This window comes from Panicum hallii, chromosome 5 (assembly GCF_002211085.1).
Source record: "Panicum hallii strain FIL2 chromosome 5, PHallii_v3.1, whole genome shotgun sequence".
NCBI classification, from domain to species: Eukaryota; Viridiplantae; Streptophyta; class Magnoliopsida; order Poales; family Poaceae; genus Panicum; species Panicum hallii.
The window spans coordinates 56,573,341-56,596,493 of NC_038046.1; the positions used below are offsets into that span (position 1 = coordinate 56,573,341).

The 23,153-nt window shown below is 46.2% G+C and overlaps 2 protein-coding genes and 1 long non-coding RNA gene across 4 annotated transcripts; 1 reads left to right on the forward strand and 2 right to left on the reverse strand.

The window, feature by feature from the left end:
• LOC112893953 lies at positions 1–3,935 on the reverse strand. Its single transcript, XR_003228923.1, has 5 exons — positions 3,733–3,935; positions 2,502–2,845; positions 630–1,961; positions 470–535; positions 1–377 (listed from the first exon to the last, which is right to left on the reverse strand). It is a non-coding gene; the product is annotated as an uncharacterized LOC112893953 (long non-coding RNA).
• Positions 3,936–4,031: 96 nt separating this feature from the next.
• Positions 4,032–9,443, forward strand: LOC112893952 (protein arginine N-methyltransferase 7-like). 2 transcript variants are annotated; one of them, XM_025961491.1, is made up of 14 exons: positions 4,032–4,435; positions 4,511–4,736; positions 4,851–4,976; positions 5,077–5,241; positions 5,307–5,425; positions 5,494–5,594; positions 6,171–6,427; positions 6,673–6,909; positions 7,011–7,084; positions 7,543–7,636; positions 7,742–7,891; positions 7,971–8,045; positions 8,810–8,939; positions 9,054–9,443. In XM_025961491.1, the coding sequence occupies exons 1-14, from the start codon at positions 4,122–4,124 to the stop codon at positions 9,188–9,190; spliced, it is 2,205 nt and encodes a 734-aa protein (XP_025817276.1). In that variant the 5' UTR covers positions 4,032–4,121; the 3' UTR covers positions 9,191–9,443. The 2 variants fall into 2 exon arrangements, with proteins under 2 accessions (XP_025817276.1, XP_025817277.1); XM_025961492.1 differs by having other exon boundaries at positions 4,122–4,435; positions 8,843–8,939; positions 9,054–9,312.
• A 2,361-nt stretch (positions 9,444–11,804) lies between these two features.
• Positions 11,805–13,191, reverse strand: LOC112892847 (21 kDa protein-like). The gene is made up of 2 exons (XM_025959955.1): positions 13,065–13,191; positions 11,805–12,511 (listed from the first exon to the last, which is right to left on the reverse strand). The coding sequence occupies exons 1-2, from the start codon at positions 13,189–13,191 to the stop codon at positions 11,805–11,807; spliced, it is 834 nt and encodes a 277-aa protein (XP_025815740.1).
• Between the last annotated feature and the right edge of the window lie 9,962 nt (positions 13,192–23,153).

The following is a 23,153-nucleotide window of genomic DNA, read 5'->3' on the forward strand; positions in this document are numbered from 1 at the left end:
ATGTTTGTAAAGCAGAAAAATTGATAACATATGAAAAAGGCATATTGGACCGTTACTCATTCTTTGTCTCAGGATACTGGTACCTGCCAACACAGTGGACAATATTGTCGAAAACACATAACTCTTTCCTAAACTCCAAGAACAGGCATCTAGAGAGTCAATGAAACAAAAGCCATAGCTGTCGAGGAAACTGCAGTCGCTCCGTCAAAATCAACACGTGAATTCTGCTTTCAGTAGATGATAGTGAGCTGTTAACTCAAGCCGCCAGTCATTCCATCAAAATGAATTTCCGAACACTTGCTTCGCCAAATGATGTTAAGCCATGGAGCCAAGTTGCCATTGACAGTTCTACTTGCCTGTTCATAATTGGCATATCCCTGTTTTCAGAAAGCATAAGCCATTGCTTATCAAATCTATGAAAATATATGGTATATTGCATATGAGATTTATAAAGATTGTATTAGCTAACCTACAAAAGATCCTTGTATTTTCAGAACAACGTTCCCCAGCTCAATTATTGAATATTGGAAGATTGCTGCGTGAGGAGATTGATTGAAAATTAAAGATTGTAAGGTGTGCTACCGAAAGATTAGGTCTGCATGTAAAGAATAGTAATTAGCAGATCTTACCCAATTTCATTCCTATATGAAATAACAACATCGATAAGTATCTGTGTTGTTCTAAGATCTGTCGATGTATAATTCTCTCCGGTGATTTGCTCAACAGAGCAGTCATTATCCTCTTTGGCAAATTCTTGACATCGTTTGTCCAAGCAGTGCATTTAAATTTCTCACATGTTGTCAGAATAGGCTGAGGACCATCATACACCTCCATAGAACAATATGGTCTTAAAGGAAAACCAAAATTTTTTGGTACACATAGGTGAGCTGGAATCCAATTTAAAGTAACATCAATTTTGAACTGCAAGGTCTCTAAAACAGACATATTACTGTCGCTCCATCGATCTAGACTGAAAGTTACTGCTGGGAATTTAAATTCAGATATTTGGAGAAGAACTCCACTGACAATTGGAGCAGCACACTTATCTGATGGCAGCATGATAAACTGTGTCTTGCTAATTTTGTGAACCTTCACATAGGATTCGAGATAGCTTGATGCTATTTCCTGCATTTCTCTCTGCCCATATCCATGGTTATCTGTGGATGCAGTAGCAAGAATTCCATAGCTGACTTCCTCTAGCAGATCTTGATTGCTGTCCACCTCAGTGATAAATGACTAGGCGTCATCAGGATCATATAGTCTAGTATCTGGTATTTATGTTGTCGAGGTTGCAGAAGCAGTATGTTGTTTGGTCGCACAGAAATCCAGCCGCTTCTATTATCATATTGTAGGTAGCAACCTCCTTGAACTGCTGCTGCTGCACTACAGCAATTTTCTTGACAACCTTTAAAGAGATGATCTTTGGAATTGCAACTTTCTGTTGACTCCAACCAAAGCATGCATAGGTTGAAAGGTCACTCCTAGTCTTTGTATGATCCACAGCTTCACTGACAGCACAATAAGGATGCAAGATGTGTTCCTCGACATCCTTCTTCCATAGGTGGAGAGGTAACCCTTGTATAGAGATGTAGCCATGATGATCAGCAACATCATATCCAAATTCATCTGCTGGGTGCCATATCTTGAACCGCAATATTGGTCCTAGAAAGTCACCTATGACCTTGTCATGTAGCTCTGCATAAGCATTTGTTGCATCAAGGTCATTGGAGAATATAAACATAAAGTTGCTGCTCCCCTGAGAAATTACATTCACTGCTCCTCGATCACAATATGCAACTTCCAAGATCCTCTTGATTGCTGAAACAGGGAAATTTTGATCAAGTCAACAGAGAGTAGCAACCATTAGAAATCTGATTTTTTCCAGTGTCCTTGCATTTCTCTGAACTTCTCCCAGGTATGCATCCCTGTACAAAACCTGATTCCCCTCCTCCATATCTCCTCTGCAATGTCATTTTATTGGAACATACATTAGTATAAGCCCTATCCTACAATGTTTCATAAAATTAACATTAAAATGATAGTAACTGCACTGCACCAAAGGACATGCGTGACCAAAGCAAAATAAATTTAAGGGCACATTGATAGAACAACACAACAAGATAAAGGCCAACTATTATTCTGGAATGGTAACTGATCATTGACGCCATGCGCTATAGTTTTATTGGTTCTAGAAACAATAAAGATTAAGGACTAAAATTCGTGCATGTATGGAAAATCAACATGATTAAACTATCCAGTAATCATTCTACTGGAAAACAGTTATGTTACATCTTTTAGTGCCATGAAAATACTTCTCGGATCACCATTGTTTACATCAATTGTGAAAAAAAATATGGGAGAAAATAGGGGGAAAAGGATAAAATTCCAAAAATATGAGAGGGATGAGTTAGATTCATGTAGAAATAGTATTATTCGAATCCATGTTAACTTAGCACTGGTGAATGAAATAAGATAGATGCTGCACTAATTACTGCACTAACCTTTCCTGTAGTATGTTCCTCAATGCTGTAATTTACTGCTCATTCAGAAAGCCTCTAATCAATAGTGACCTGCTACTGATCATGTAAGATGTTGCTTCACAATGGTGAGTAAAGAAAAAAATGGAATCATAAGATCAGAAGAAAGGAAAAGGTGGAGAAGGAAGACACTCACAAATAGGAGAGGAACACCAGCAAGCAACCGAGGATTCAGAATGGCAAAGCAAGGGAGTCAGGGTAGGAAGATGTTGGTTTTAATACCGTAGTGAAAAGATAGGCAACGCTGCCTCAACTCTGAACAGTTGTTCCTACTACCATGACATGGAAGTACAGTGCAGTTGTACCTACTGGAAAATGGAAAAAATATGTTAGAATGATGTCATTCCTGTACTTTGAGCACTATACAGGTAAAGCACCTTGTCCTAGAAAAATCTTACTGGTGAGTTTATGAATAATTCAAACAGAGCATAAGGTTACATAATCTTTCTTGGACTGACAAATATAGGACCATAAATTAGGCGATGTGCTAAAGAGATTGAAAATAATGTGTAACAACAAGATAGATAATGTCATTGTTGAATGCGCCAGAAACATAATTAATAGATCCTGTAAAATAATGATTTTTGGTAGTATGCACATTCCATAACAAAATAATCGGAGGAGAATTTTTACATTTCAGTTTTTTTGGTTGCAGAAACAACCTAGGATGGGTCATAATTTTGATAGAAGAACACCATGCAAAAATTCCATAATACTTTGTGTAAAAATTACGTACCCACATATATAAATGCTTTCATAGGACAAAATGGGTTGATCTTGAAACTATCAATGGATGCACATGTCCGGTCAAAATTCTATGCCAAGTAAGAATGCAAAGCTGAATTTGAAAGTAAGCGAAGTGGCTACTAAAAAAATGGATGCAGTACTGATTACTGAACATTCATGTTTGATTTCAGATCTTTGATCTGGACAGTTTGCCATTTTCAGAATGTGTTATTTAATTGGTTGTTCCAACTTCCAATTGAGATATTTGCTTTAACCATCACATGAGCACATTACAGCTATTGATTAGGAGAGTGTTGACATGAGCACATTACAGCTATTGATTAGGAGAGTGTTGACAATTAGACTTGGCTACCCGTGTTCCTCACACAAAATATAATCGTCACTACTGCAAAAAAGATTTTAAATTTTTTAGGATGGATAAAAATATTTTTAAGGAGGGGTGCGGTACCCGCCACCGCTCGCTCGGGTTTGTGGGGGCGCTCGGTGATGCCAACGCGGCACATGGCGCCGTCACCCGGCACCTGCTCCTCAAGCTCGTCGCGCAACTTCAGCAACTCGGAGGAAGACCACGCCAGCCCCTCCGATCTCACGCCCCTCGACATGGCGCTGATCTCTCCCTCTCGAAACCCTAGATATGTTGTGGCGGCGGCGGCGGCGAATGCGAGGACGGGAGGGGAGAGCCCCTAATCTTGGTTTGAAAATGAACGGCCGTGAATGGGCCAAACCGGACCGGGCCGAGTAGGAGTTCGTTTGGTTTAATTTGGGCTCTGATTGGAGCGCCGAGGCCCATCTGATCCTCATCGCGAGTTGAGGCCGCCGCCGAGCAACTACTTCCTGATGCCGAGCTGCCTCCTTCTCGGCGTCGCGCCACGCCCACCGCCCGCCGCTCTCCGCCTGCTCCTCCGCCGCCGGATGGCCTCCTCCGAGCCCACCCGCGCTTTCCAGCTCCGCCTCAATCCGCTCACCGGCGACTCCGAGTGGCTCATCGTCGACGAGGCGGAGTCAGAGGCGCCTGCGCCGGTCCACCACAAGCAGCTCCTCGCCGCCACCTCCTACCTCGACATGCTCAACGACGCCGCCCGCAACCGCGCGTACCGCCACGCCATCGAAGCCACAGTCATGGACCCCACCTCCCGCGTCCTCGACATCGGGTGAGTCTGCCTCCGTTTACTGCTTTCGGCCCCCAAATGTTCCCAAGGAAGCTAATGCCCCAAGTATGGATCCAGAGCTGGGACTGGGTTGCTGTCCATGATGGCTGCGCGAGCTTTGGCAGCTGTTGGAGGTGAAGGCAGCAGGGGAAGCGTGTCGGCATGCGAGGCCTACCTTCCAATGGGAAAACTAACACGGAGGGTGCTCAGAGCCAATGCCATGGAAAACAAGGTCAAAGTCTTTCACAAGCGTTCAGATGAGCTCAGAGTTGGGGTTGAGCTTGATTCTCGAGCTGATATACTGGTAATCACTTTTTTTCCCTCTCAGCTCAACTGTCATGCCATTTTCCCTGCTCTGATAGTAGCAAAAACACAATTAAGGAAATCAATTGATTTAGCACCTCTCCGGTTTGTGCAGGTAAGTGAAATTCTTGATTCTGAGCTCTTGGGTGAGGGTCTCATACCTACTCTACAGCACGCGCATGACGAGTTATTGGTGAAAAATCCAAAGACAGTTCCGTATGGAGCTACTACATATGGAGTGGTTAGTAGCGCTTGCTGCCTTTTGAATATATCATATAAGTTCTTCCCAATAACTCCTTCCTGTTAAATCAATGTCAACATGTTGGTGTTTGGTATCCTAGTTAGTTGAGAGCACATTCTTGTGGAAGATGCATGATCTGCACAGCAGTGAAGCAAATGCTGAAGATGGCGTGCGGCTTACTCCTAGCGGGACAGAAAATATTCTTTCTGTGAAGCCACAACAACATGCGATGCAATGTGATGCACTGGCAGATGAAATACGATTGGTAGGCAGTTTTCCTTCACATGTTGCATGAAAGTGTTGTTCCAATTCCTAATTCATTTGCTTTAGCTGTCAGAACCCTTCAAAGTTTTTGAATTTGACTTTTGGAAACGACCAGATAGTCATCATGAAACAAAGATCGAGATAAAAGCTACTGCTGATGGACATGCTCATGCTATTATTTCATGGTAAGCACAAAATCTTGTTGTCTCTCTACTCTCCTAAAATATCTCTGATTTTTTGTCTTCTATTGCAGGTGGGTGCTTCAACTGGATTCTGCTGGATCAGTCTTTTACTCAACTGCTCCTCGATGGGTGAGACAATCGAGTGGTGTGGATTTACCACAATGTGTCCATGGTTTGTAAAACAATTGTGGTTCTCACTTTGTGTGATATTTCTTGTTCTGCATCTATTCAACAGAATTCCGTTGACTGATTCTTATACTTGGAATGCCTTGCCCAACATGTAGAGCTGGTAATCTATTGCTGCTTAGGATGTTTAACTTTCATTGGCACAAAACCAACACAGTGCTGAAATGCAGTAGGCACTATGCCTGTATTTTTTTTTGAAAAAAGCACCATGTCACTATGTCTGCATGGTGGTACACTCGTATTGCATATTGTACAGATGCAATCTATCATCTTGCAGAAACGATGTGATTTCGCATATGATGTTTTTTTATTAGAGTAGACATTACACCACATCTCCTTCCTCAATTTTTGTTCGATTCTTTTATGTACAAATCTTTTTTGAAGTAGACTGTTGAATTGGCATTTTCTCCATGTGAAGCTTCCAAGACTTCACCTAGTTCATTTATCTCTCTAGAAGTGGAATTGAATAACCTGGTTGAAGGGTAATAATATAATATATTGGGGGTACTTTGAATGTTTTAAGTTTTTTTTACATCATTTTACCCCTTATTTCATTTGCTAGGCATGAACGACTGGTGTGATCATTGGAAGCAGTGTGTCTGGTTTATACAAGGGACAGGGACTCCTGCTATGAAAGATCAAACTCTTTCTTTGAGAGCTAGCCATGACCAAACTAGTATCTCATATCGCTTGAATATGAATGATCAAGTAAGCAGTAGAAGCCCCAAAAATGACCATCTAACATTGTTGCCAGAAAGGATAGCACTTTATGGTGATAAAGCTTGGAGATCAGCATTGATAGGTGCAGTTAGAAATGCGGTAAGTACCCCACGATTTACTTGGGTGTAATTATGTTCTTATCCGACTAGTTTTTTCCATGAACTTCTGCATTGTGCTATGATTGCTCGATGTAACTTCGGAAGAAATATTGGGATATCCTAGCATTCAAAAGCTCACACAACCTTCCAGTTTGTAGACTTTTTTATCGTTCAACTATTTGTAGCTATCCTATCACGTGCATCTCCTCGCCTTAACTTTATCATGTTTAACGTTTCTCTGCCCAGATGAGTGGAAAGCCTTCTCCAACCTGCATTGTGGCTGATGACAGCGTGCTCCTAGCTCTCGTAGTTTCTTCTCTGTTACCATCTTCAAAAGTTATTAGTATGTTTCCTGGTCTTAGGGACAAGGGTTTCAACTATCTTCGAGCTGTTGCGGATGCAAATAATTTATCCATGGACCGGATTAAAGTCATTGGTAAAAATGCCTCATCCCTAACTATGAATGACTTAAAGCATGAAAAGGTAAAGGCTATAAGTCCTATATTTCTCATCTCATTCAATTCCAAGATTCATATTATAGTCTCTATGAATAATGAATGACCTTTGATCCTTTATCGCTCTAGGTTAATCTAGTGGTAGGCGAACCTTTCTACCATGGAAGTGAAGGGATGCTGCCATGGCAAAATCTGCGTTTCTGGTTCGTAAGATACTTTAACTCCTATTAATCATTACCAATCAAATCAAGCTTCATTCCATATCTAATGGCTTCCAGTTGTTATTTACTTATTTTCCATTTTGGTCCATGTTTGGCTTAAGGTAGTGGTCTAAGTCCCACATGGTTAGTTATGGTTGCATATACCGACCTTGTAGAACCACCCATACCAGCCGGGTTAACTGTTTTAGGAGAAGGACAAAATTTTGAGGCTTGGTATGCACTGGATGAAGTCAGGGTGCTCCACCTTGTAGAGTTTCACTCGTCCATATTGACGAGATTTGTCGAGAAACAAATTTATTTCACCAATATGGAATTTTCCTGTCCGCATCAAAGGGCAACTTGAAGCTTTTCCATTTTATCTTAAACTATTTTTTGTGTTTTTGCGTTGTTTACTGTCAGTCTGTCACTAGTTTTAAAGAAGCATGTTTTCCTGACTCTAGGAATGAAAGAACTCTGCTTGATCCATTGATATCTGAGGATGCATTCATCATGCCTTGTAAAGGAATATTAAGGTTATGTGCCATGTCCCTTCCGGTTAGTCCATCATATATTCACCCTTTTTGTTTCTCTCAGCTCTATTATTTTCACTTGGGCAAATAATTTTTAGTTTTATTTTCTCTGATAACTGTTGTACTGTAGGACTTGTGGAGGAGCCGTTGCAGCCTTAAAGATGTTGAGGGCTTTGATCACTCGGTTGTTAATGATACTTTTGGAGCCTGTGGTGATCTGCCTGGAGAGCAACAAGGCCCTTGCCTGCCATATTACGTGTGGCAATGTGGTTATACCAAGGTGCCATCACTGCCACATTCTAACCACACAACAAATATTGTTTCACTGAAAAGCAACTGATAATCTGTCAAATTTCCAGAAATTAAGTAAAGTCTACTCTCTCATGGACTTCAACTTTTCTGAGCCTATTCATTCTTGCTTTGGCAAAACAAAGGTACAATTTCAATCTTTCTGGATAAAGTATATCATGATTGATTGTTTTGGCTGTGCTAGTTACTTAAATTTGCAAGATCTGAATACTAGCCTGAGTATTCTGGCTGAATTAGTGAGTATTGAGAAAAATGAGTGTAGGAGATTTCAGTAATTTAGATCCTGATGCACAGTCCGCTTGATGTCTTTTTGGGTGTGATTCTGCTGTTCAATGTTAGTAGTGAAACCAGGATTGATACATAATAAGAAAATCATAAAGATGCATATTGATTCAACATCGGTTGAGATGGTTTGGACATGTCCAACGGAGGCCGGTGCGTAGTGGGGTTCTAAAGCGGGTCGATAATGTAAAGAGAGGTAGAGGTCGACCTAAACTGACTTGGGATGAGTGGGTTAAGAGAGACCTTAAGGAGTGGAATATCTCCAAGGAATGCGCTATGGATAGGAGCGCTTGGAGACTAGCAATCAACATGCCTAAACCATGACCTTTGTTTCTTTTTCTGTTTACCCCTAACTCTACCTTCTGTCTTGTGCCCTTTTGTGTTTCTCTTATCCTTAAACCTTTTGGGTTTCATCTCTAGCCTACCCCAACTTGCTTGGGACAAAAGGCTTTGTTGTTGCTGCTGCATATTGATACATAAATGACGTTCTTCACTTGTTTGGCAAGTATGGAAGCAATTTTTTTTTCTGAACAAGTTAATCATACACTGCGATGCAGACTTGGCTGAAATGCATATGTAATTTTCTACTTTTCTGCCTTTTTTTCAGTCTGTGAACTCCTCCTTTCATACCACCTTGCAGATCAAGTTTGCCCATGATGGAATATGTCATGGTTTCGCAGTTTGGATTGACTGGGTACTTGAGGAGAAAAATTCGATTGTGATAAGCACCGGACCAGGTAAAGATTATGCAAAGCCATATGGTACCGCTCATTGATATCTATTCAATGTAACCTGGAATTCACGACGAAATCTGATGCCCTCCTGCCATTACGTGTGGATGTCGAGCTCAGAGAGTAGGTACTGGAAGCAAGGAGTGCAGCTGCTTAGCAGGCCTGTGGAAGTGAATCCAGCGAGTTCGGTGATGAATGTTGAGGCGCATTTTGACCCTGAGGAGGGGGAGCTTGCGTTTAAATCCATGTTCTCGTGATGTGATAATGCAGTGCAAATTTTACGTGTGCCTAACTGAGCTCATGCATGTGTAGAACTTGGACAGCAGAGCTTTGCTCGTTTCCTTTTGTTGGTCAGCAGCTGATCCTGATATTGTGCTCACTGTTTGGGTGTGACGACGACTAAGGATAACTAGAGGGGTTTGCCGTCTTGAGCTAGAGCGAGAGGGTAATGCTACATCAACACTACTGCCAAATATTTAATCAGATATATCGATCACTAGCTAGTGTGTACAATTGACGTCCTCAACCAGCACGTAGCAACATCCTTGTCGTGTTTCTATAGCGATCTCATCTCACACCATCTTGTTTGGATATCCTGCTGGCTGTTGAGGTAGGCAAAACCCCTTGTAGTCTGTTATTCAACATGCATGTGCATGTCTACAGCAATCACCCAGGCCTCGATCGGCATCAAAATAATGCTTCATCTTGACCATGAACCAGCAAGTGGTATCATCATCGGTAGGATGACAGCTTAGCGTGGGGATGAGATCTGTCAAGCTTCTGGAACTGGAAGGGTGAATAATTGTCCCCAAGCCTGGGAAGGAGCTGAAAACCCGGGACGACGCTGCTCTCGGAGGAATCCATGTCACAGACAAGTTGCCAAGAATCATCCAGCAGGGAGCTAGCAGGCACTGACTGGTCTGGTCCATACGGCAGGCTTCCAACTGTACACCTCGCTGCGGACCGAAAATACCACATAGCGCACGTGCGCCGGGCGTTCTTTACCGCGGACCATACGTTTGTGCGCCGTGATTCGTGCGTCGCTTTTTCAACCGTTTGTATTCCCTTCCGGCAGCCCGTATTTGTTGTTTTGCGAGCACATGGCTCGTATTTGTTGTTTTGGAGATGGGTTTGGTCCATTGTTGGGTTCAAACCATGTGTGGTTAGAGGAATGAATTCAATCCAGTTCTTTGTTTGGTTGGAGAGATTTATAGGGATGGAATGGATGTTAATTTCACACCGCTAGCAACAGCCATACGCGGGCCCCACATGTCATCCTTTTTTTTTTCGTGTGCTCATCCTCTACCTAAGAGCCGCTTGAGCTCCCTGCTCCTCGCCGCCCCTGCCTCGCGCGCACTCGCCCCTACCGGCCGCGCACCCCCGTGAGCTGCTGGCCGCGCTGCCGCTCGTGCGCTCCCACGCGCTCGCCACACGGCCGCCCACCCTTGCGAGCTCCGCCCCGCGCTCCTCCTCCCGGGCAGGACGCGGCAGCCCTCACGAGCTCCTGCTGGCCGCGCTGTCGCTCGCGACGCCGCCCTCCCCTGTCTCCACCGTGGGCCCCGCTCCTCCGTCTCGCCTCGCTTCGCTCCTCTGCCGAGCCACTGCACCGCCGAGGTCCGCCCCGATGCCTCTTCCCGCCCAGCGCCGGTCGCAGTCGTCCGCCACCGTGCCTCTTCTCGCTCAGCGCCGGCGAGCTCCGCCCGGCCCCGTGCCTCTGCCCGCCCCCTCAGCCGGCCGCGGCGTGCCTCGGCTTCTGCCCGGCCCTGCGCCGGCGTGCTCGCCCGCGCCTCCACCCGCCCCACACGCTAGCGGCGGCGTGTCTCCGCCCGCGAGCTCGGCCTCGCCCATGCCCCTGAGGACGGACGCGAGACGGCACGTAACGGGGTCAAAGTGGGTTGAGATGGTCCCTCTAATTCGGAGGGATCGTCTCAACCCGCATCCGAGGGATATATTCTCCTTGCACGTGAACTCAATCCTTGTGCATTTAGAACCAAATACGGGTTCGTCTAGATCCGACCTATCTTAACCTATTTCAACCTTCGAACCAAACACATGCTTCGACTTCCCTCTAGCCGATGGTACCGCCATGTCCGGCGAACTTTCCGGCATGATGGCCACCGCCGGCGAACTTTACGGCGAGCAGCGAACGATATTTCTATTTCTATTGTCTTTTCATCTTGCTCTGCTTCTCTCTCTCAGCGCGAACGCCCCGTCACAGTGGCCACCGCCAGCGAACTTTCCATCAAGCAGCCGCCGCCATTTCGTCTGTCAGTGCCTCTCTCCATCGCCTCCTACGGCGCCGTGTGCAAGCGCTCACTACCATCGAGTTCTCCGTGCTCGAGCAGCCATCGCCGCCGTGCTCGCCACCGTCGAGTTATATATATCTCTCTCTCTCTCAGTTCTTTTTAGACTTCCCTCTGGCCGATGGCACCCCGGCACGGTGGCCACCGCTAGCAAACTTTACGGCGAGCAGCGAACAACCTGTTACCAACGCGCGAAGTAGTCCCCAAACTCACTGTTGTAGTACAAGCCTTTGCGCCAGCCGCATATGTTTTGAATATGCGTGCACATTTTGTGCACGCAATGTCTCAATCTAAGCCCACCAAGCAGCAGCAAATTGCATTGCCACATCATTCAATGAAGAAAATTGAGCTAATTCCCTAAGTACCAAAGAAGTTAACATGGCTTCCTTTTGCCATAGAATTTTTCGAAATTCTCTCCATGCCACGGCTTCAAATTTTTATCCCCTCAATACCAATTCCGTCTATAAGGTGTTATGTTGCAGTTAAGTAACCTGAAAAAGACACATTTGCACCTCAAATGTAATTCTCTACTATAAAAAACATTCAAGGGAGAAAGTTACATCGCAAGTTACAACTGATAAGCAACCAAGATTTCGGCATCTGGCAAACTTCTTGGGTTATTACTAACTAGCATGTTGACGAGCGCGAGAGCTATGTTGGTGTACTGCTTGGCGCGGCTCACCCTAGCACGCAGCTCGGCACTCACCGGCGCCGGCGCGGATTTCCAAGGCCAGAGGCCGTCGGTGCACGTGTCCTCGTCGGTCATGGCGGCGCTGAGCCACGTGAGCGCGTCGTCCACGCGCCAAAGCACCTCAAGGCCCATGGCTTGCTCGACCCCGCCCAGCCGCTTGGCCGCGCGCGCCGCTTGGTCCGCGGCCGACGCGACGGCCTCGGTGCAGTCGTAGAACCCGGTGGAGCCGGGCGGCGGGATTCGCGCGGCCAGCGGGTAGAGGACGGCGAGCTTGAGGTTGGCGGAGGCCAGCGCGAGGCTGGAGTGGACGGAAGCCGCGTGCGGGGCCAGCCCCGCACGGCAGAGGCACGGGTAGAGCGTGCGCGCGCAGCAGCCGCGCACGAACTCCACCTCCGCCTGCTCCGCCCTTGCATCCGTCGACCTCGCCGCACGACCCCAGCCCCTGGTCGAGCTTGCCCGAGCCCGAATCGCTGTTTTTCCGATAGCCGAAGCTGCTCCGCTGCTTGAAGCTCTGCCGCCCACGGTGAGCACCCCCTCCGCCGCCTCTCCCGCCCTGCTAGCTCCATGGATGGGATGCGTGCGAGCTTGCGGAGCTCACGCGGCACACGGCCTTCCCTTCCCCGCCCCGCGCGTGGGGGAATTGAAATACGGGCACTGTGGGTATCACGCTACATCCCTTCAAGTTCTGTTAAAATCTAAAAGATTACTAATGGAATTGGCACCGGCACGGAGGGATAAAATTTTGAAACCGTAGCAATGAGGAAATTTTGTAAAATTTTATGGCACCGAAGGAAGCCATGATACCCTCAATGCCATTATAAATTTAACTTATTCCTCAATGCTATCGAAATTTAGACCATTGCTTTAGCATACGTTTGGTTGGAGGGTCGAAGTGGGTTGGAACAGGTCGAACCCAGATAGCCCAATATTTGGATGTAAATTTAGGTGGGTTGGGACGGACCTCTAGAGGAATATCCGCTCTACATGCGGGTTCATTCTATCCCTCCAAATTCATGCGGGTTTGCAAGAGGGGAAATGTTCTAGAACTTCCAGTGTTTATTCTGCTAAATCCTAAGGATTTATTTCCTAAAATCCCCTTTCCAAGCAGGGCATTTTCATGTTTATTTGCCGTCTCACGTTCGTCTGCGAGGGGCGATGCAGAGCTAGGCGGCAGCTGAGGCAGGGCGGCGTGGAACCGCGCGGCGACCGCGGCAGGGGCGGCGGGGAACCGAGCGGTGGCCGTGGCGGGGGTAACGTGAAGCATCCCCTCATTAGAGGTGACTAAATGTGATACAAATATCAGTCCCAGGAGGCTGATAACACATTTATTACATCAGATGGTTCATTACCGTACAAAACCGTCGAGTTAGCGAGCAATGAAGCACCACTATCATGAGGGACAACATAAGGATCAAAAGTCAAACTAAAGTGCCAACGAAATCTAAGATAACATCAGAGTCTTGCGCCATGGTAAGCTTCCTGTGGAGACCCTGAACCACAGACAAGGTTGGGTGCAGGACGGCGACCTACTCGACGTCTTCAGGAATGAAGTTCGGATTCTCCTCTGTAAAAACTAAGTAAGAGTGAGTACATACATACTCAACAAGTCCAACCACATCCACGGAGGGGGATAATAAAGATCATGCACAAGATATATCAAGGATAAGGCTAGGGTTTGTTTGCGATAAAGCAAGATTTTACACATGCAAGGGTTCATTTGATAAAAGAGTTTTCTTAAAATATTTCTGTAGTAATCGAATAATAAGTAGGGTTGATCCTACGTAAAGGATCCAAGTTTTAATGCTACCGGACTCTACATCCACAGTAGCTCACGGCACAACTGCCGAACACTTTCAGAACGATTCACGCCACAAAACTAACCATCCCAAAATGTCTATTGAAGTGACCATGCCGTAACCTATCCAATAGCGTGGACACGGCTATTCGAATAGATTTTACACTCTGCAGAGGTTGTACACTTTACCCACAAGTAGGGTACCGCACTACGAACACCTTAGTGTCGCTGCGGATCCTAACAAAGCCATTACCCACCTTAGCTGAATCTAACTAGCCAACACGGAAGCAACCATGGGGTTAATGACCTATCAACAAAGTCATAATCAGAACATAACTCACACAGATCGTATTCCTTCTCCATGAACTCCCGTCACTCACCAGCTCTCCTTTTGGCTAGCAGAACAACTAGTGGGGTTTATGCTAAGCCGTTGCCCACACAACGGTCGAGTGGTTGTACGATAAGTGGGTTAAGCAAGATGACACCTCAGTTCATCCTTACATTGACAAGACATACATCTCCCAACCATGCTCAACCACAAAGGTACAAGCTCACCAGTGGCATTTCACACAGGAAACACCGTCCATCTCATCAGGTTATATCTTTCTTTTATTTTCCCGAAATCTTATTTTATCTTTTAAAACACTCACACCTTTATTTTCGATAAAGCGCGTTGTGGTCATAATTAAAATATAATAAAGGGAATAAAAGGTCCTAAGAATCTCTAGCAGTAGTTAACCTCCAACAGAGCAAATCCTATATAGACATTAACCTAGGTCATCAAGAAATAGTCGTAGCAATCAAGGGGTGGCTATCCAACCATATCTTGAAATAAAACAATGCAATTTATAAAACAGGCCAATAGGTTGTGTTTATAAAACTGGGATAAATATGCATCAAAGGATGGGATTGGACTTGCCGTCCTCAAAGCCTTCCAGAAGCTCCTCCTCGAGGTACGGATCTTCAGGCTCCGGCTCGCGGTACTGCTCCTCCTCGATCACACCGTCGGCTACGACACACAAATAATCACACAATAAAAATAAAATTCGCTGACGAGCTTAAAAAAAGAGAAAAATAGAGAGATTCGATTAAAAAATAGAGAAGACTATTATATTTATTGGATGTGGATCCCGAGGCTTGGAGAAAATATTTGGAGATGATGCGTGGTGGAGTTTGGAATGATTCGGAACATAATGTCGCATGAACTGATGAGTTAAAGGTCATTTAGGGAGTGGTTTAAAAGGACGATGATCTATTTGTAATGAAATAAAGAGATAGAAGGAGCTCTGATTAAATGTTTGAGAGAGGGAGGTGGAGGGTTGCGGACTGCATAAGAAAGAAAAGTGGAAGGGGTTATGCACAAGTCTGTCTTTCTTCTTCCTCGAGACAGAATAGGAGGGGGAGGGGAACGGTAGGATGGGGGGCGGCCAGGCCATGGGCGCCGGCCCCCTGGTGCATGGCGATGCCCGGGGAGGAGGGGAAGACAGAGAGGAGGCCGAGGGGGTTCGATTTCGGCCCTCACCTCATGCGGAGACGGTCTACGGAGGGCTGTCCATGGAGATGGATGGTGGGCGGCAATGGTGAGCGGCGGCGGCAAGCTGCAGCGCGAGGTAGAGGAGGGGATGTGCTGGGGCGGCGTGGGTGGAGTGAGGGGCGGCTTGGGGGCTGATTTATAGGCCCAGAGGGAGAGGGGAGATGGCCGGCACGGGAGGGTCACGGGCAGTACATGAATCTCACCATTAATGGTGGCCGGGATGCTCGGAGATAAGGCACAAGCTGCGAGGGCGAGGGGACGGGACAGAGACGGACCGGCGCAGCAGCGGGTCGCACGCCGACTTGGCGTGACGCAGGCGGCGTGATGCGAGCGCGCGTGCACAGCCTGCAACGGGGCAGCGGCGAGTCGTGCGTTGGCCCGCGCGTGCGCGCAAAGAGCGGGCCACAGCTCGAGCAGGCAACACGCATGTGCTCATTTAAATAAATAAAAAAATTATTTTTTTATTTTAAATTTTCACTCAGTAGCTCAACAATATAAATAAGCAAGGATATGAAATTTAAATTGTTGCGTTACTCAACAATTTAAATAAGCAAGCGGGAGAATTAGAAGAGAGAAATAAAATGGATTTGAACAAAATATGAGAAAAGAAAAGAGGGGACACGCGCGCGGCACCGACGATCGCGGCCGGGCAGGCGTACGCGGCCGACCGCGACACGATGGTGATGCGACGGGACGGCGGGGCCGGTGGAAAAGGAAAAGGGATGGGCGGCTCCACGGAAAAAAGGAAGAGACCGCGCGATGTCGGGACGGCGGAAAATCGGGAGGTGGGCTTCTTGAGCTCAAGCAGCGGAAAAGGTTTAAAAGATTTTTAAGCTAGTGATTGGTAATACAATTTAAATAAGATAAAAACGTGGGCGTTACATAACGCCGCGACCAGTTCGCACTACAAGAAACCATTTAATTTATGACGAAATAATTTTATCATAGATCACTGAAAAATCATCATAAAAGAATGTTTGTGACGGTTTTAGAAAACATTATGGATTGAGCGTCACAGATTAAATTGATCGACGGTTTAACAAAAAACTTTAAAGATTGAAGCAATCTGTGATGTTTCTTAATAGTCATAGATTGGCTTTGAGGTCGTGCAGCCCAGCCCAGACCCTGGTGTTTGTGACGAAAATAAAAGTCACAAACAGTTGCCACATGGCTGCCTACGTGGATGATGACATGGATGCCTAGGCGGGTGATGACGTGACTGCATACATGGACGATGATGTGGCCACATTTCTAGTCCACTGCACAGCCCATAAAAATTCTGGCCCACCACAGCCCATTGCAGATTACAATTCCATCCCACGAAGCCCATTTCAGCATTATAATTCTAGCACAAGATTAGCAAAAAAAACCCCATAATGTCATCTTCATAATTTTGTACAAGTTTTGTAAACAGAAAAAGACAATCAAATCCAATAGATCATGTACAAGTTTTCATCCAGCGACACATCTAGCATTACATCTTAAACTTAAACTTAGAAGCATAGAAAAATGGAGATAAAAGATCATCTTTATTTCTTGCATATGATCCTTAGCCTGAAAAGAGCACATTGTCAAAATGTCAAATACTTACGGTCGGCAATATTTGCGATAAAAAGAATTGTGAATCAATGGACTACTATCAAATTATAACAGCAAGTAATAGCTCTAAGTTACTAATGGATCTCAAAGTTATCAACTTTACATGAAAAAAGTTACTTTGAGCAGATCATGTTAAAAAACCATGCATGTCCATGCAAAATACGACAAACAAATGGCATTATCAGTGCTCAGTCCAAGCTGAAGCTGTCCAAGACTTCTGCCAACATCTCAAATGCATGCCAGAGTACTAGCACAAGTGCAAAATGGAATTATCCAAAATCTATCCCACATGGATCCATCCACGAAGATCCCAAATACTGACCGCATCTATAATCACTCATAAATCATATATCTCACAGGAACAGTGCACTGCAAGAAGCTTTCCAGAGCTCTAATCTCTACTCTCTACAAGAACATATCAGAGTTTCAGGACAGCAGAGGGACCAAAGGAGAGGAGAGTATTACCTGGATCTCAAGGCATATTCCTGACTTGCCATCTTTTTGCCTGCTGACGATGCATTTCGTCAAACACTTTACTTGCAGGTAAAATAATCATAGGTATATGACTTAATAATGACAGTAAGCATAGTGATATGACTTCATAATCTGAAACTTATATTGCACATATGCAATATGAACTATGTTATTACCAGTATAGTTTTTCAGTACTCGCCATAGAAAAGGAGTTCTAGTAATTTATTCTAAACATGTAAACAGGAAGCACCAGAATAGCTACAACTACAGACCCAAAAGTTGACACATGACCACCAGAATAGCCTGGAGAAGATAATAATTCAATTAAAAAACATTTGCATTAAAACATTTTCTTTTTTCATTTTATTGCACTACTGTAAAGTAACACACACAAATAATTATTTTATATACACCAACTTATTTTGTATATGTAATCAACTACACACAAGTAGTCTTTTGGAAGTTTCAATAATTTTCTAACTTATTTACTATTTTTAACAGTTTAAATGATTTTCTGCAAGTTTATTGAAACTGATTAAAATTTGAACTATATGTATCTCAAATAATATTTAAAAGTTTTCTTAAATTTTTTTAAGTGTCTCTGTTTTATTATAGCTCATATCTTGAAAATCGATGAAAATTTCAAATGTCTGCTATGATAATTCAAAGTTATACATGCACTGTTATTATAAAATAATAATAAAAATACATAAATCTCATCCGAAAAATTTGTAAATTCTCATAGAATCATTTTATAAATATATAAGCTTTTCATAAAAGTTTGATAATATTTTACAAAAATTGAAGTATACATTATTCATAAATAGAACACATCTCTTACATAGTTTCATATACTTCAACTCAAACATTATAGTTTTCGTGTCCCCAAATATTTTCAAACTCGTATGCTCCTCAAATTTGGACACGACCTTATATTTATCTTAGTATTTGGAAATACAAAGTTACATTAACAATTATAATTATTATGACAAAAATCTGTCATAGAATCTAGGCCCAAAGTCAAGCCCGGATAGGCCATTAACATATCTGTGAGAAAATCCGTCACAATGGTTTCTTCTAGCGGCAGGCGCAGGGCCCACGGCTTGCGCAGGGGCGGCGGTCAGCCAGGTCGCGGCCGGGATAGGGGAAGGGGTGGCGCGGTGCTGGCCACAGCCGGGTGGTGGGGCGACGCGTAGAACTACTGTCAATGAACCGCTCTCTGCTCAATCTGTTCCTCTCCTCGATTCAGCTCGTCTCTCCATGGATTTATGAAGATGAGTAGTCAAATAGGTTCACAAGACATCAAGGGGCTCCGATTGCAATTGATTGAGCTGGGACTCAACATGGATGATGAATTTCACCAAGGGCAGCCAGCAGTTTTCACGTGAAGGAAGAGCGGAACGAGAGAGAAGAGAGAAAGATGAGAAAGAAGAGTATGACAGATGGGCCCTACAAATAGCAAGTTGGCTGAACAAGTGATCCTTGTTAACGGTGTGAAATCTCCATCCATTCTAATCCTTTCAACCTCCGCAACCGAATAAAAAATTGGGTCGGATCCATCCTTTCCAACCAAAACACTAGGTATGTTGATCCCGGGTTAAACCTAACCTAAAAGAATAGAAATTCTTCGTACCACTGGAAATTTAATATCATCCCTTCAGAGTCATTGCTATGATTGCGCTGTTACATGACTATTAAATGAGGTGGAAAAGCTAATGGTACCCTTACTGGGGAGAGATGAAATATTCATATCGTTATTCCTTCTATGCCATTGCATTGAACGGGCGACGACGTGCCATTGCTTTCCCTTCTATGATGGTGACGATAACGTGTCTGGGCATGGCGGACGGCGTGCTGCCGAACCTCGCGGCTGAGGGCATCCAGCACGGCGTGGCCTCGACCTCGACGCGCGCCGTGGCAGCGGCGATGGAGAAGCAGGACACGCTAGAGAAAACTGCGGCAGAGGTTGAGTCGGCGGTGGCGGCGGCGTGCACTGCGGACGCGATTCGCGGGAGGATGGGAGGTCGCAGGTAGCATGGGGGACTTAGGCGCCGGGAAGGAGATCATACGGCAGAATCCGGCCACCATCTTGACCCTCACCGCCTCACACCACCACCCTCTGCTGTTACCCGGATCAACTGATTGATCAATTCCACTTCCACCTCAGCCCCAACGATGATGCACTTCCACCTCAGGGCCGCGGCACCCCTGCCCCACATGGAGCCGCCCGATGCGAGGGCCAGCGCCCGTGCTCCCTGGAGCGGTGCGGCGGCTCGCGTGTGGAGGGGCCGTGCGCGTGCCCCTGACGCAGCGCTGCGTCCGTGCGAGCAGGGAGCGCGGTCGGCGCTGGGACCCGGAGGTGCAGGTCGCCGGTGTCATGGATAAGTTTGGAGAGGGTAAAAACGGAATAGCAACATGTGCCAGATCTGGTTTAACGGTGTTAGTATGTGATATAACGGTGATGGCACTGAGGGGATGAAATTAAATTTTCAATAGTATTGAAGTGATGGTTTAAATTTTGATGGTATTGAAGGGATACGTTATATATTTCCAAAGGTATTGGGGAAATTTTCTCTAATTTAATTAGTAAGCTGTTGCATTGACAGTCTTCCAAGAACGCGCAATCGACCAGGGAGCCGATCTTGTGCAGCTTTACAGCCTCGAAGAAGCTGCCTCGCTTCCTTCCTGTGCCGTTCGAGAGCCCGAGAAGCTGAAGCAAAAGCCAAAACACAGGGACCCAGCATTTGAATCTTCAACCTCCTAGTTGATGACCGGTGTCCCTGCAAGAGGATGAGAGAGAGGGCCAGAGGAGAGAGACTGAGACCTGCGCGCGTGACGACGGTCGACGGCGACGATTACGCCGGCAACTTTGCGCTGCAGGACAACGGCGTCGGCGCGCTGGCCTCGCCGCGGCTGGCGGCCGAGCTGCCCCGTGGGCCGTGGCGCAGGGAAGGCTTGCTAGGGGTGAGACGTGAGAGCCATGACTTGCAGGCGCCTGGTGGCTTCAGCCTGTTTCTGTAACATATTGCTTGGCAATTGGCATGGCTGCTAGGCTACATGGATTGCCGTGTAATAATATTTTCAGGACTTGGAAATACTTTTTTTCTTCTGTAATTGATTACTAACCTGCATGGCACGAACTGCTAATGTAACAGCGATTTGTTCAGAGGCTTCAGTAGCACGTAGTAGCAGTAGAAGTTACAAATGGCTTCGCTGTGTCAGAGATCGTCTCTTGTATTGAGATTGTCGTTGGGGATTGGTCCGATTGGAGCCTCCAATTTTATCTTCCCGTGGCCATGCTGGCGAGGAGCAATTTACATGGGTTCTCTGTACCTTATCGAGCTGTTTTGCTTAAATTTTTGGTCGTTGTTTTTGGGCTAGAAAGCACATCTATTTCGCCATTCTCCAGTTAGAGGAACTTAAGAGGTCCTTGTTACTCCTGAGGCAGGTGTTGGGCTCAAAGTCCCCAGCACAGGCGTCCAGTGGGCCGCATTTGGAAACAATGGCCCATAAGAGGGAGGGTTAGCTAAGAACCTGTTAAAAGTTAGTGTGTGTTAGGTAGTTAGGCTTTTTTTTTTTTGAGAAAAAGGTAGTTAGGCTTGCTGATGCTAGAATATTCTTATTGAGCTCTAAACCGTGATACTATGATTTATTTCGCGAGAAATAAAGTGGCCATCTCTTCTTAAAAAGAAAAGGCTCGATAACTCCAAGCCTCCAACCATGTATCTCGCCTTTTTTTCCTCCGCTGTGAAGATATCCTCAAATCGGAATAACTGGCCCGGTGAGCTAGGTTTCGATAAAGTTAGGCCCGGTCAACGCCACGGCTACCGGAACACTCGCAGTCCGTGTCCTCATCGGAGAGAAACGAGAGACATGTATAGCGACAGGATCCGAACATCCTTGGCGAGTTCTGGACACGAACTTTCCGCTCCATGGTTCATGCAGAACAATGTGAATCCTCGCACATGCTTTCTTCAGATTAGGTAAACCATACGATCAGTGTTACAGTCACAGGAACAGGATACAATCACCGGCTCACTGCTCATCTTCTTGCCTTCTACAGCCCTGCTACAGAGCAAGCAGACAAGAGATCAGACTTGTCCCGTTTCCATTCCACGCCATGGCACAGCTTGAGCGAATTTCATTAGAGCCAGCAGCAAGTACTGCAGTTTATTTGCCGTACTCATGACGAAGACGAACTGTTCATCGGTATCTGTAAAGATCGTATGGTCCTTAAAATTTGACTTCAAATTCAGGAAGGATGAGCAGGCGCGCGATTTAAAATTAGCAGAAAGAAAAAAAATCGACGGTCCTACAAATTTGACTTCGAATTTTCAGAAAGGGCGATCAGGCGCGCGGTTTTAAATTAGCAGAAGGAGAAATATGACTCGTGACGAGGAATTTGGTCTACTTGAGTCATCGCTACGTGCCTATAAGGAGTTGCGGGCCGTTCGCGTCCTCGGCAAGAACTCGCTCAGTGGTTCGTAGGAAAAGGCTCGAGTTCGGCCATGGCGACGCGGTGGCAGCGGTGCGCGCAGCTGCTCTCGTCCCACCCGTACCACTCCGCGATATCGTCCGCGCCATCCTTCTCTCTCGGCGCCCGCGACGACGACGGCACCGGCGGCGGCGGTGATCATGGTGCCGCGGGCGCCGCCGCCGGCAACTTCGCGCCGCAGGACAGCGGCGTCGGCGCGCTGGCCTCGCCGCGGCCGGCAGCCGAGCTGCCCCGGGGCGCGGTCTCCGCCACCGACCGGTTCTTCGTCTCGCCGGCGCGCACGGCCTCGCTCGTCGACGACGGCGCGGGCGAGGCCCTGCGGGGAGCCGTGCCGGTGGAGGCGTACTCGAGCGACCCCAGGGGCCAGTTCCTGGAGTCCATGGCGGAGATGGCGGCGGCGTACGGCGCGGAGGGGATGCCGGCGCCGGAGTACCGGGAGTTCATGGAGGAGCTGCTGTCCTGCTACCTGGAGCGCAACGACCGCGGCGTCCACCCGCACGTCCTCGCGGCCTACGCCGACCTCACCGCGCGCCGGTGGCCGTCGAAGAGGCGGCGGCCGCTCCGGGGTCTGATGAAGATAAGCCCGTGCGTCTCGGGCTCCTGATGGCTGTGATCACAGCAGTGGAGATTCTTCAAGCTGCTCAGTATAGTTTTGTTACTAGCTCAGAACTACATGCAGTTGTAACAGGCTCAATTAGCAAGCAAAAATGCTTTGTGAAATATAACAGATGATGCTTGTGAATAGTAATTTCTTATGGTGTCAGTCAGATGATGAGGAGATAATTGCTGCCAGAATGGTCATGTTTGGCACTCTGGCAGGCAGAATTCAAAAGAAAAACACTAGCCAACAGTCAAAATCCGAACACCTGTGCTCTTGCACTTAGGTGATTAGTGTTTTAACCGGCTGTGTAATCGAGTAGCTTATTGTACTCGGGTGGCACGAACCTAGATACGCCTCAAGTTGTAAAATCTAACTTTTACTCTTCTTGATACTTTTTATTATACAAATATACTCAGCTCCCGGCATTCTGTGGCCTTTTTCAAGAAAGAAGTCAAATTTGAAAGGAACTTTGGCAGGACGTGTACCAGTGATAGGGGCACCCGGCCATCCAAGAGCTTGCATACACAGATGTGCTGCATGTACCACGGGCACATAGACGACTTATGATACAGTATAAAATCTTGCAGATGCATGAGACTGACCTGCTTATCTGAAGTCGCATAAAGAAGCTGTCTCTCACACAAGACTAGACACCAAGAATAAGCACCATTTTGCTTCAGAGTACAGAATTCATGGATAACATATTTTACGCAGGGTACAAAGAGCAG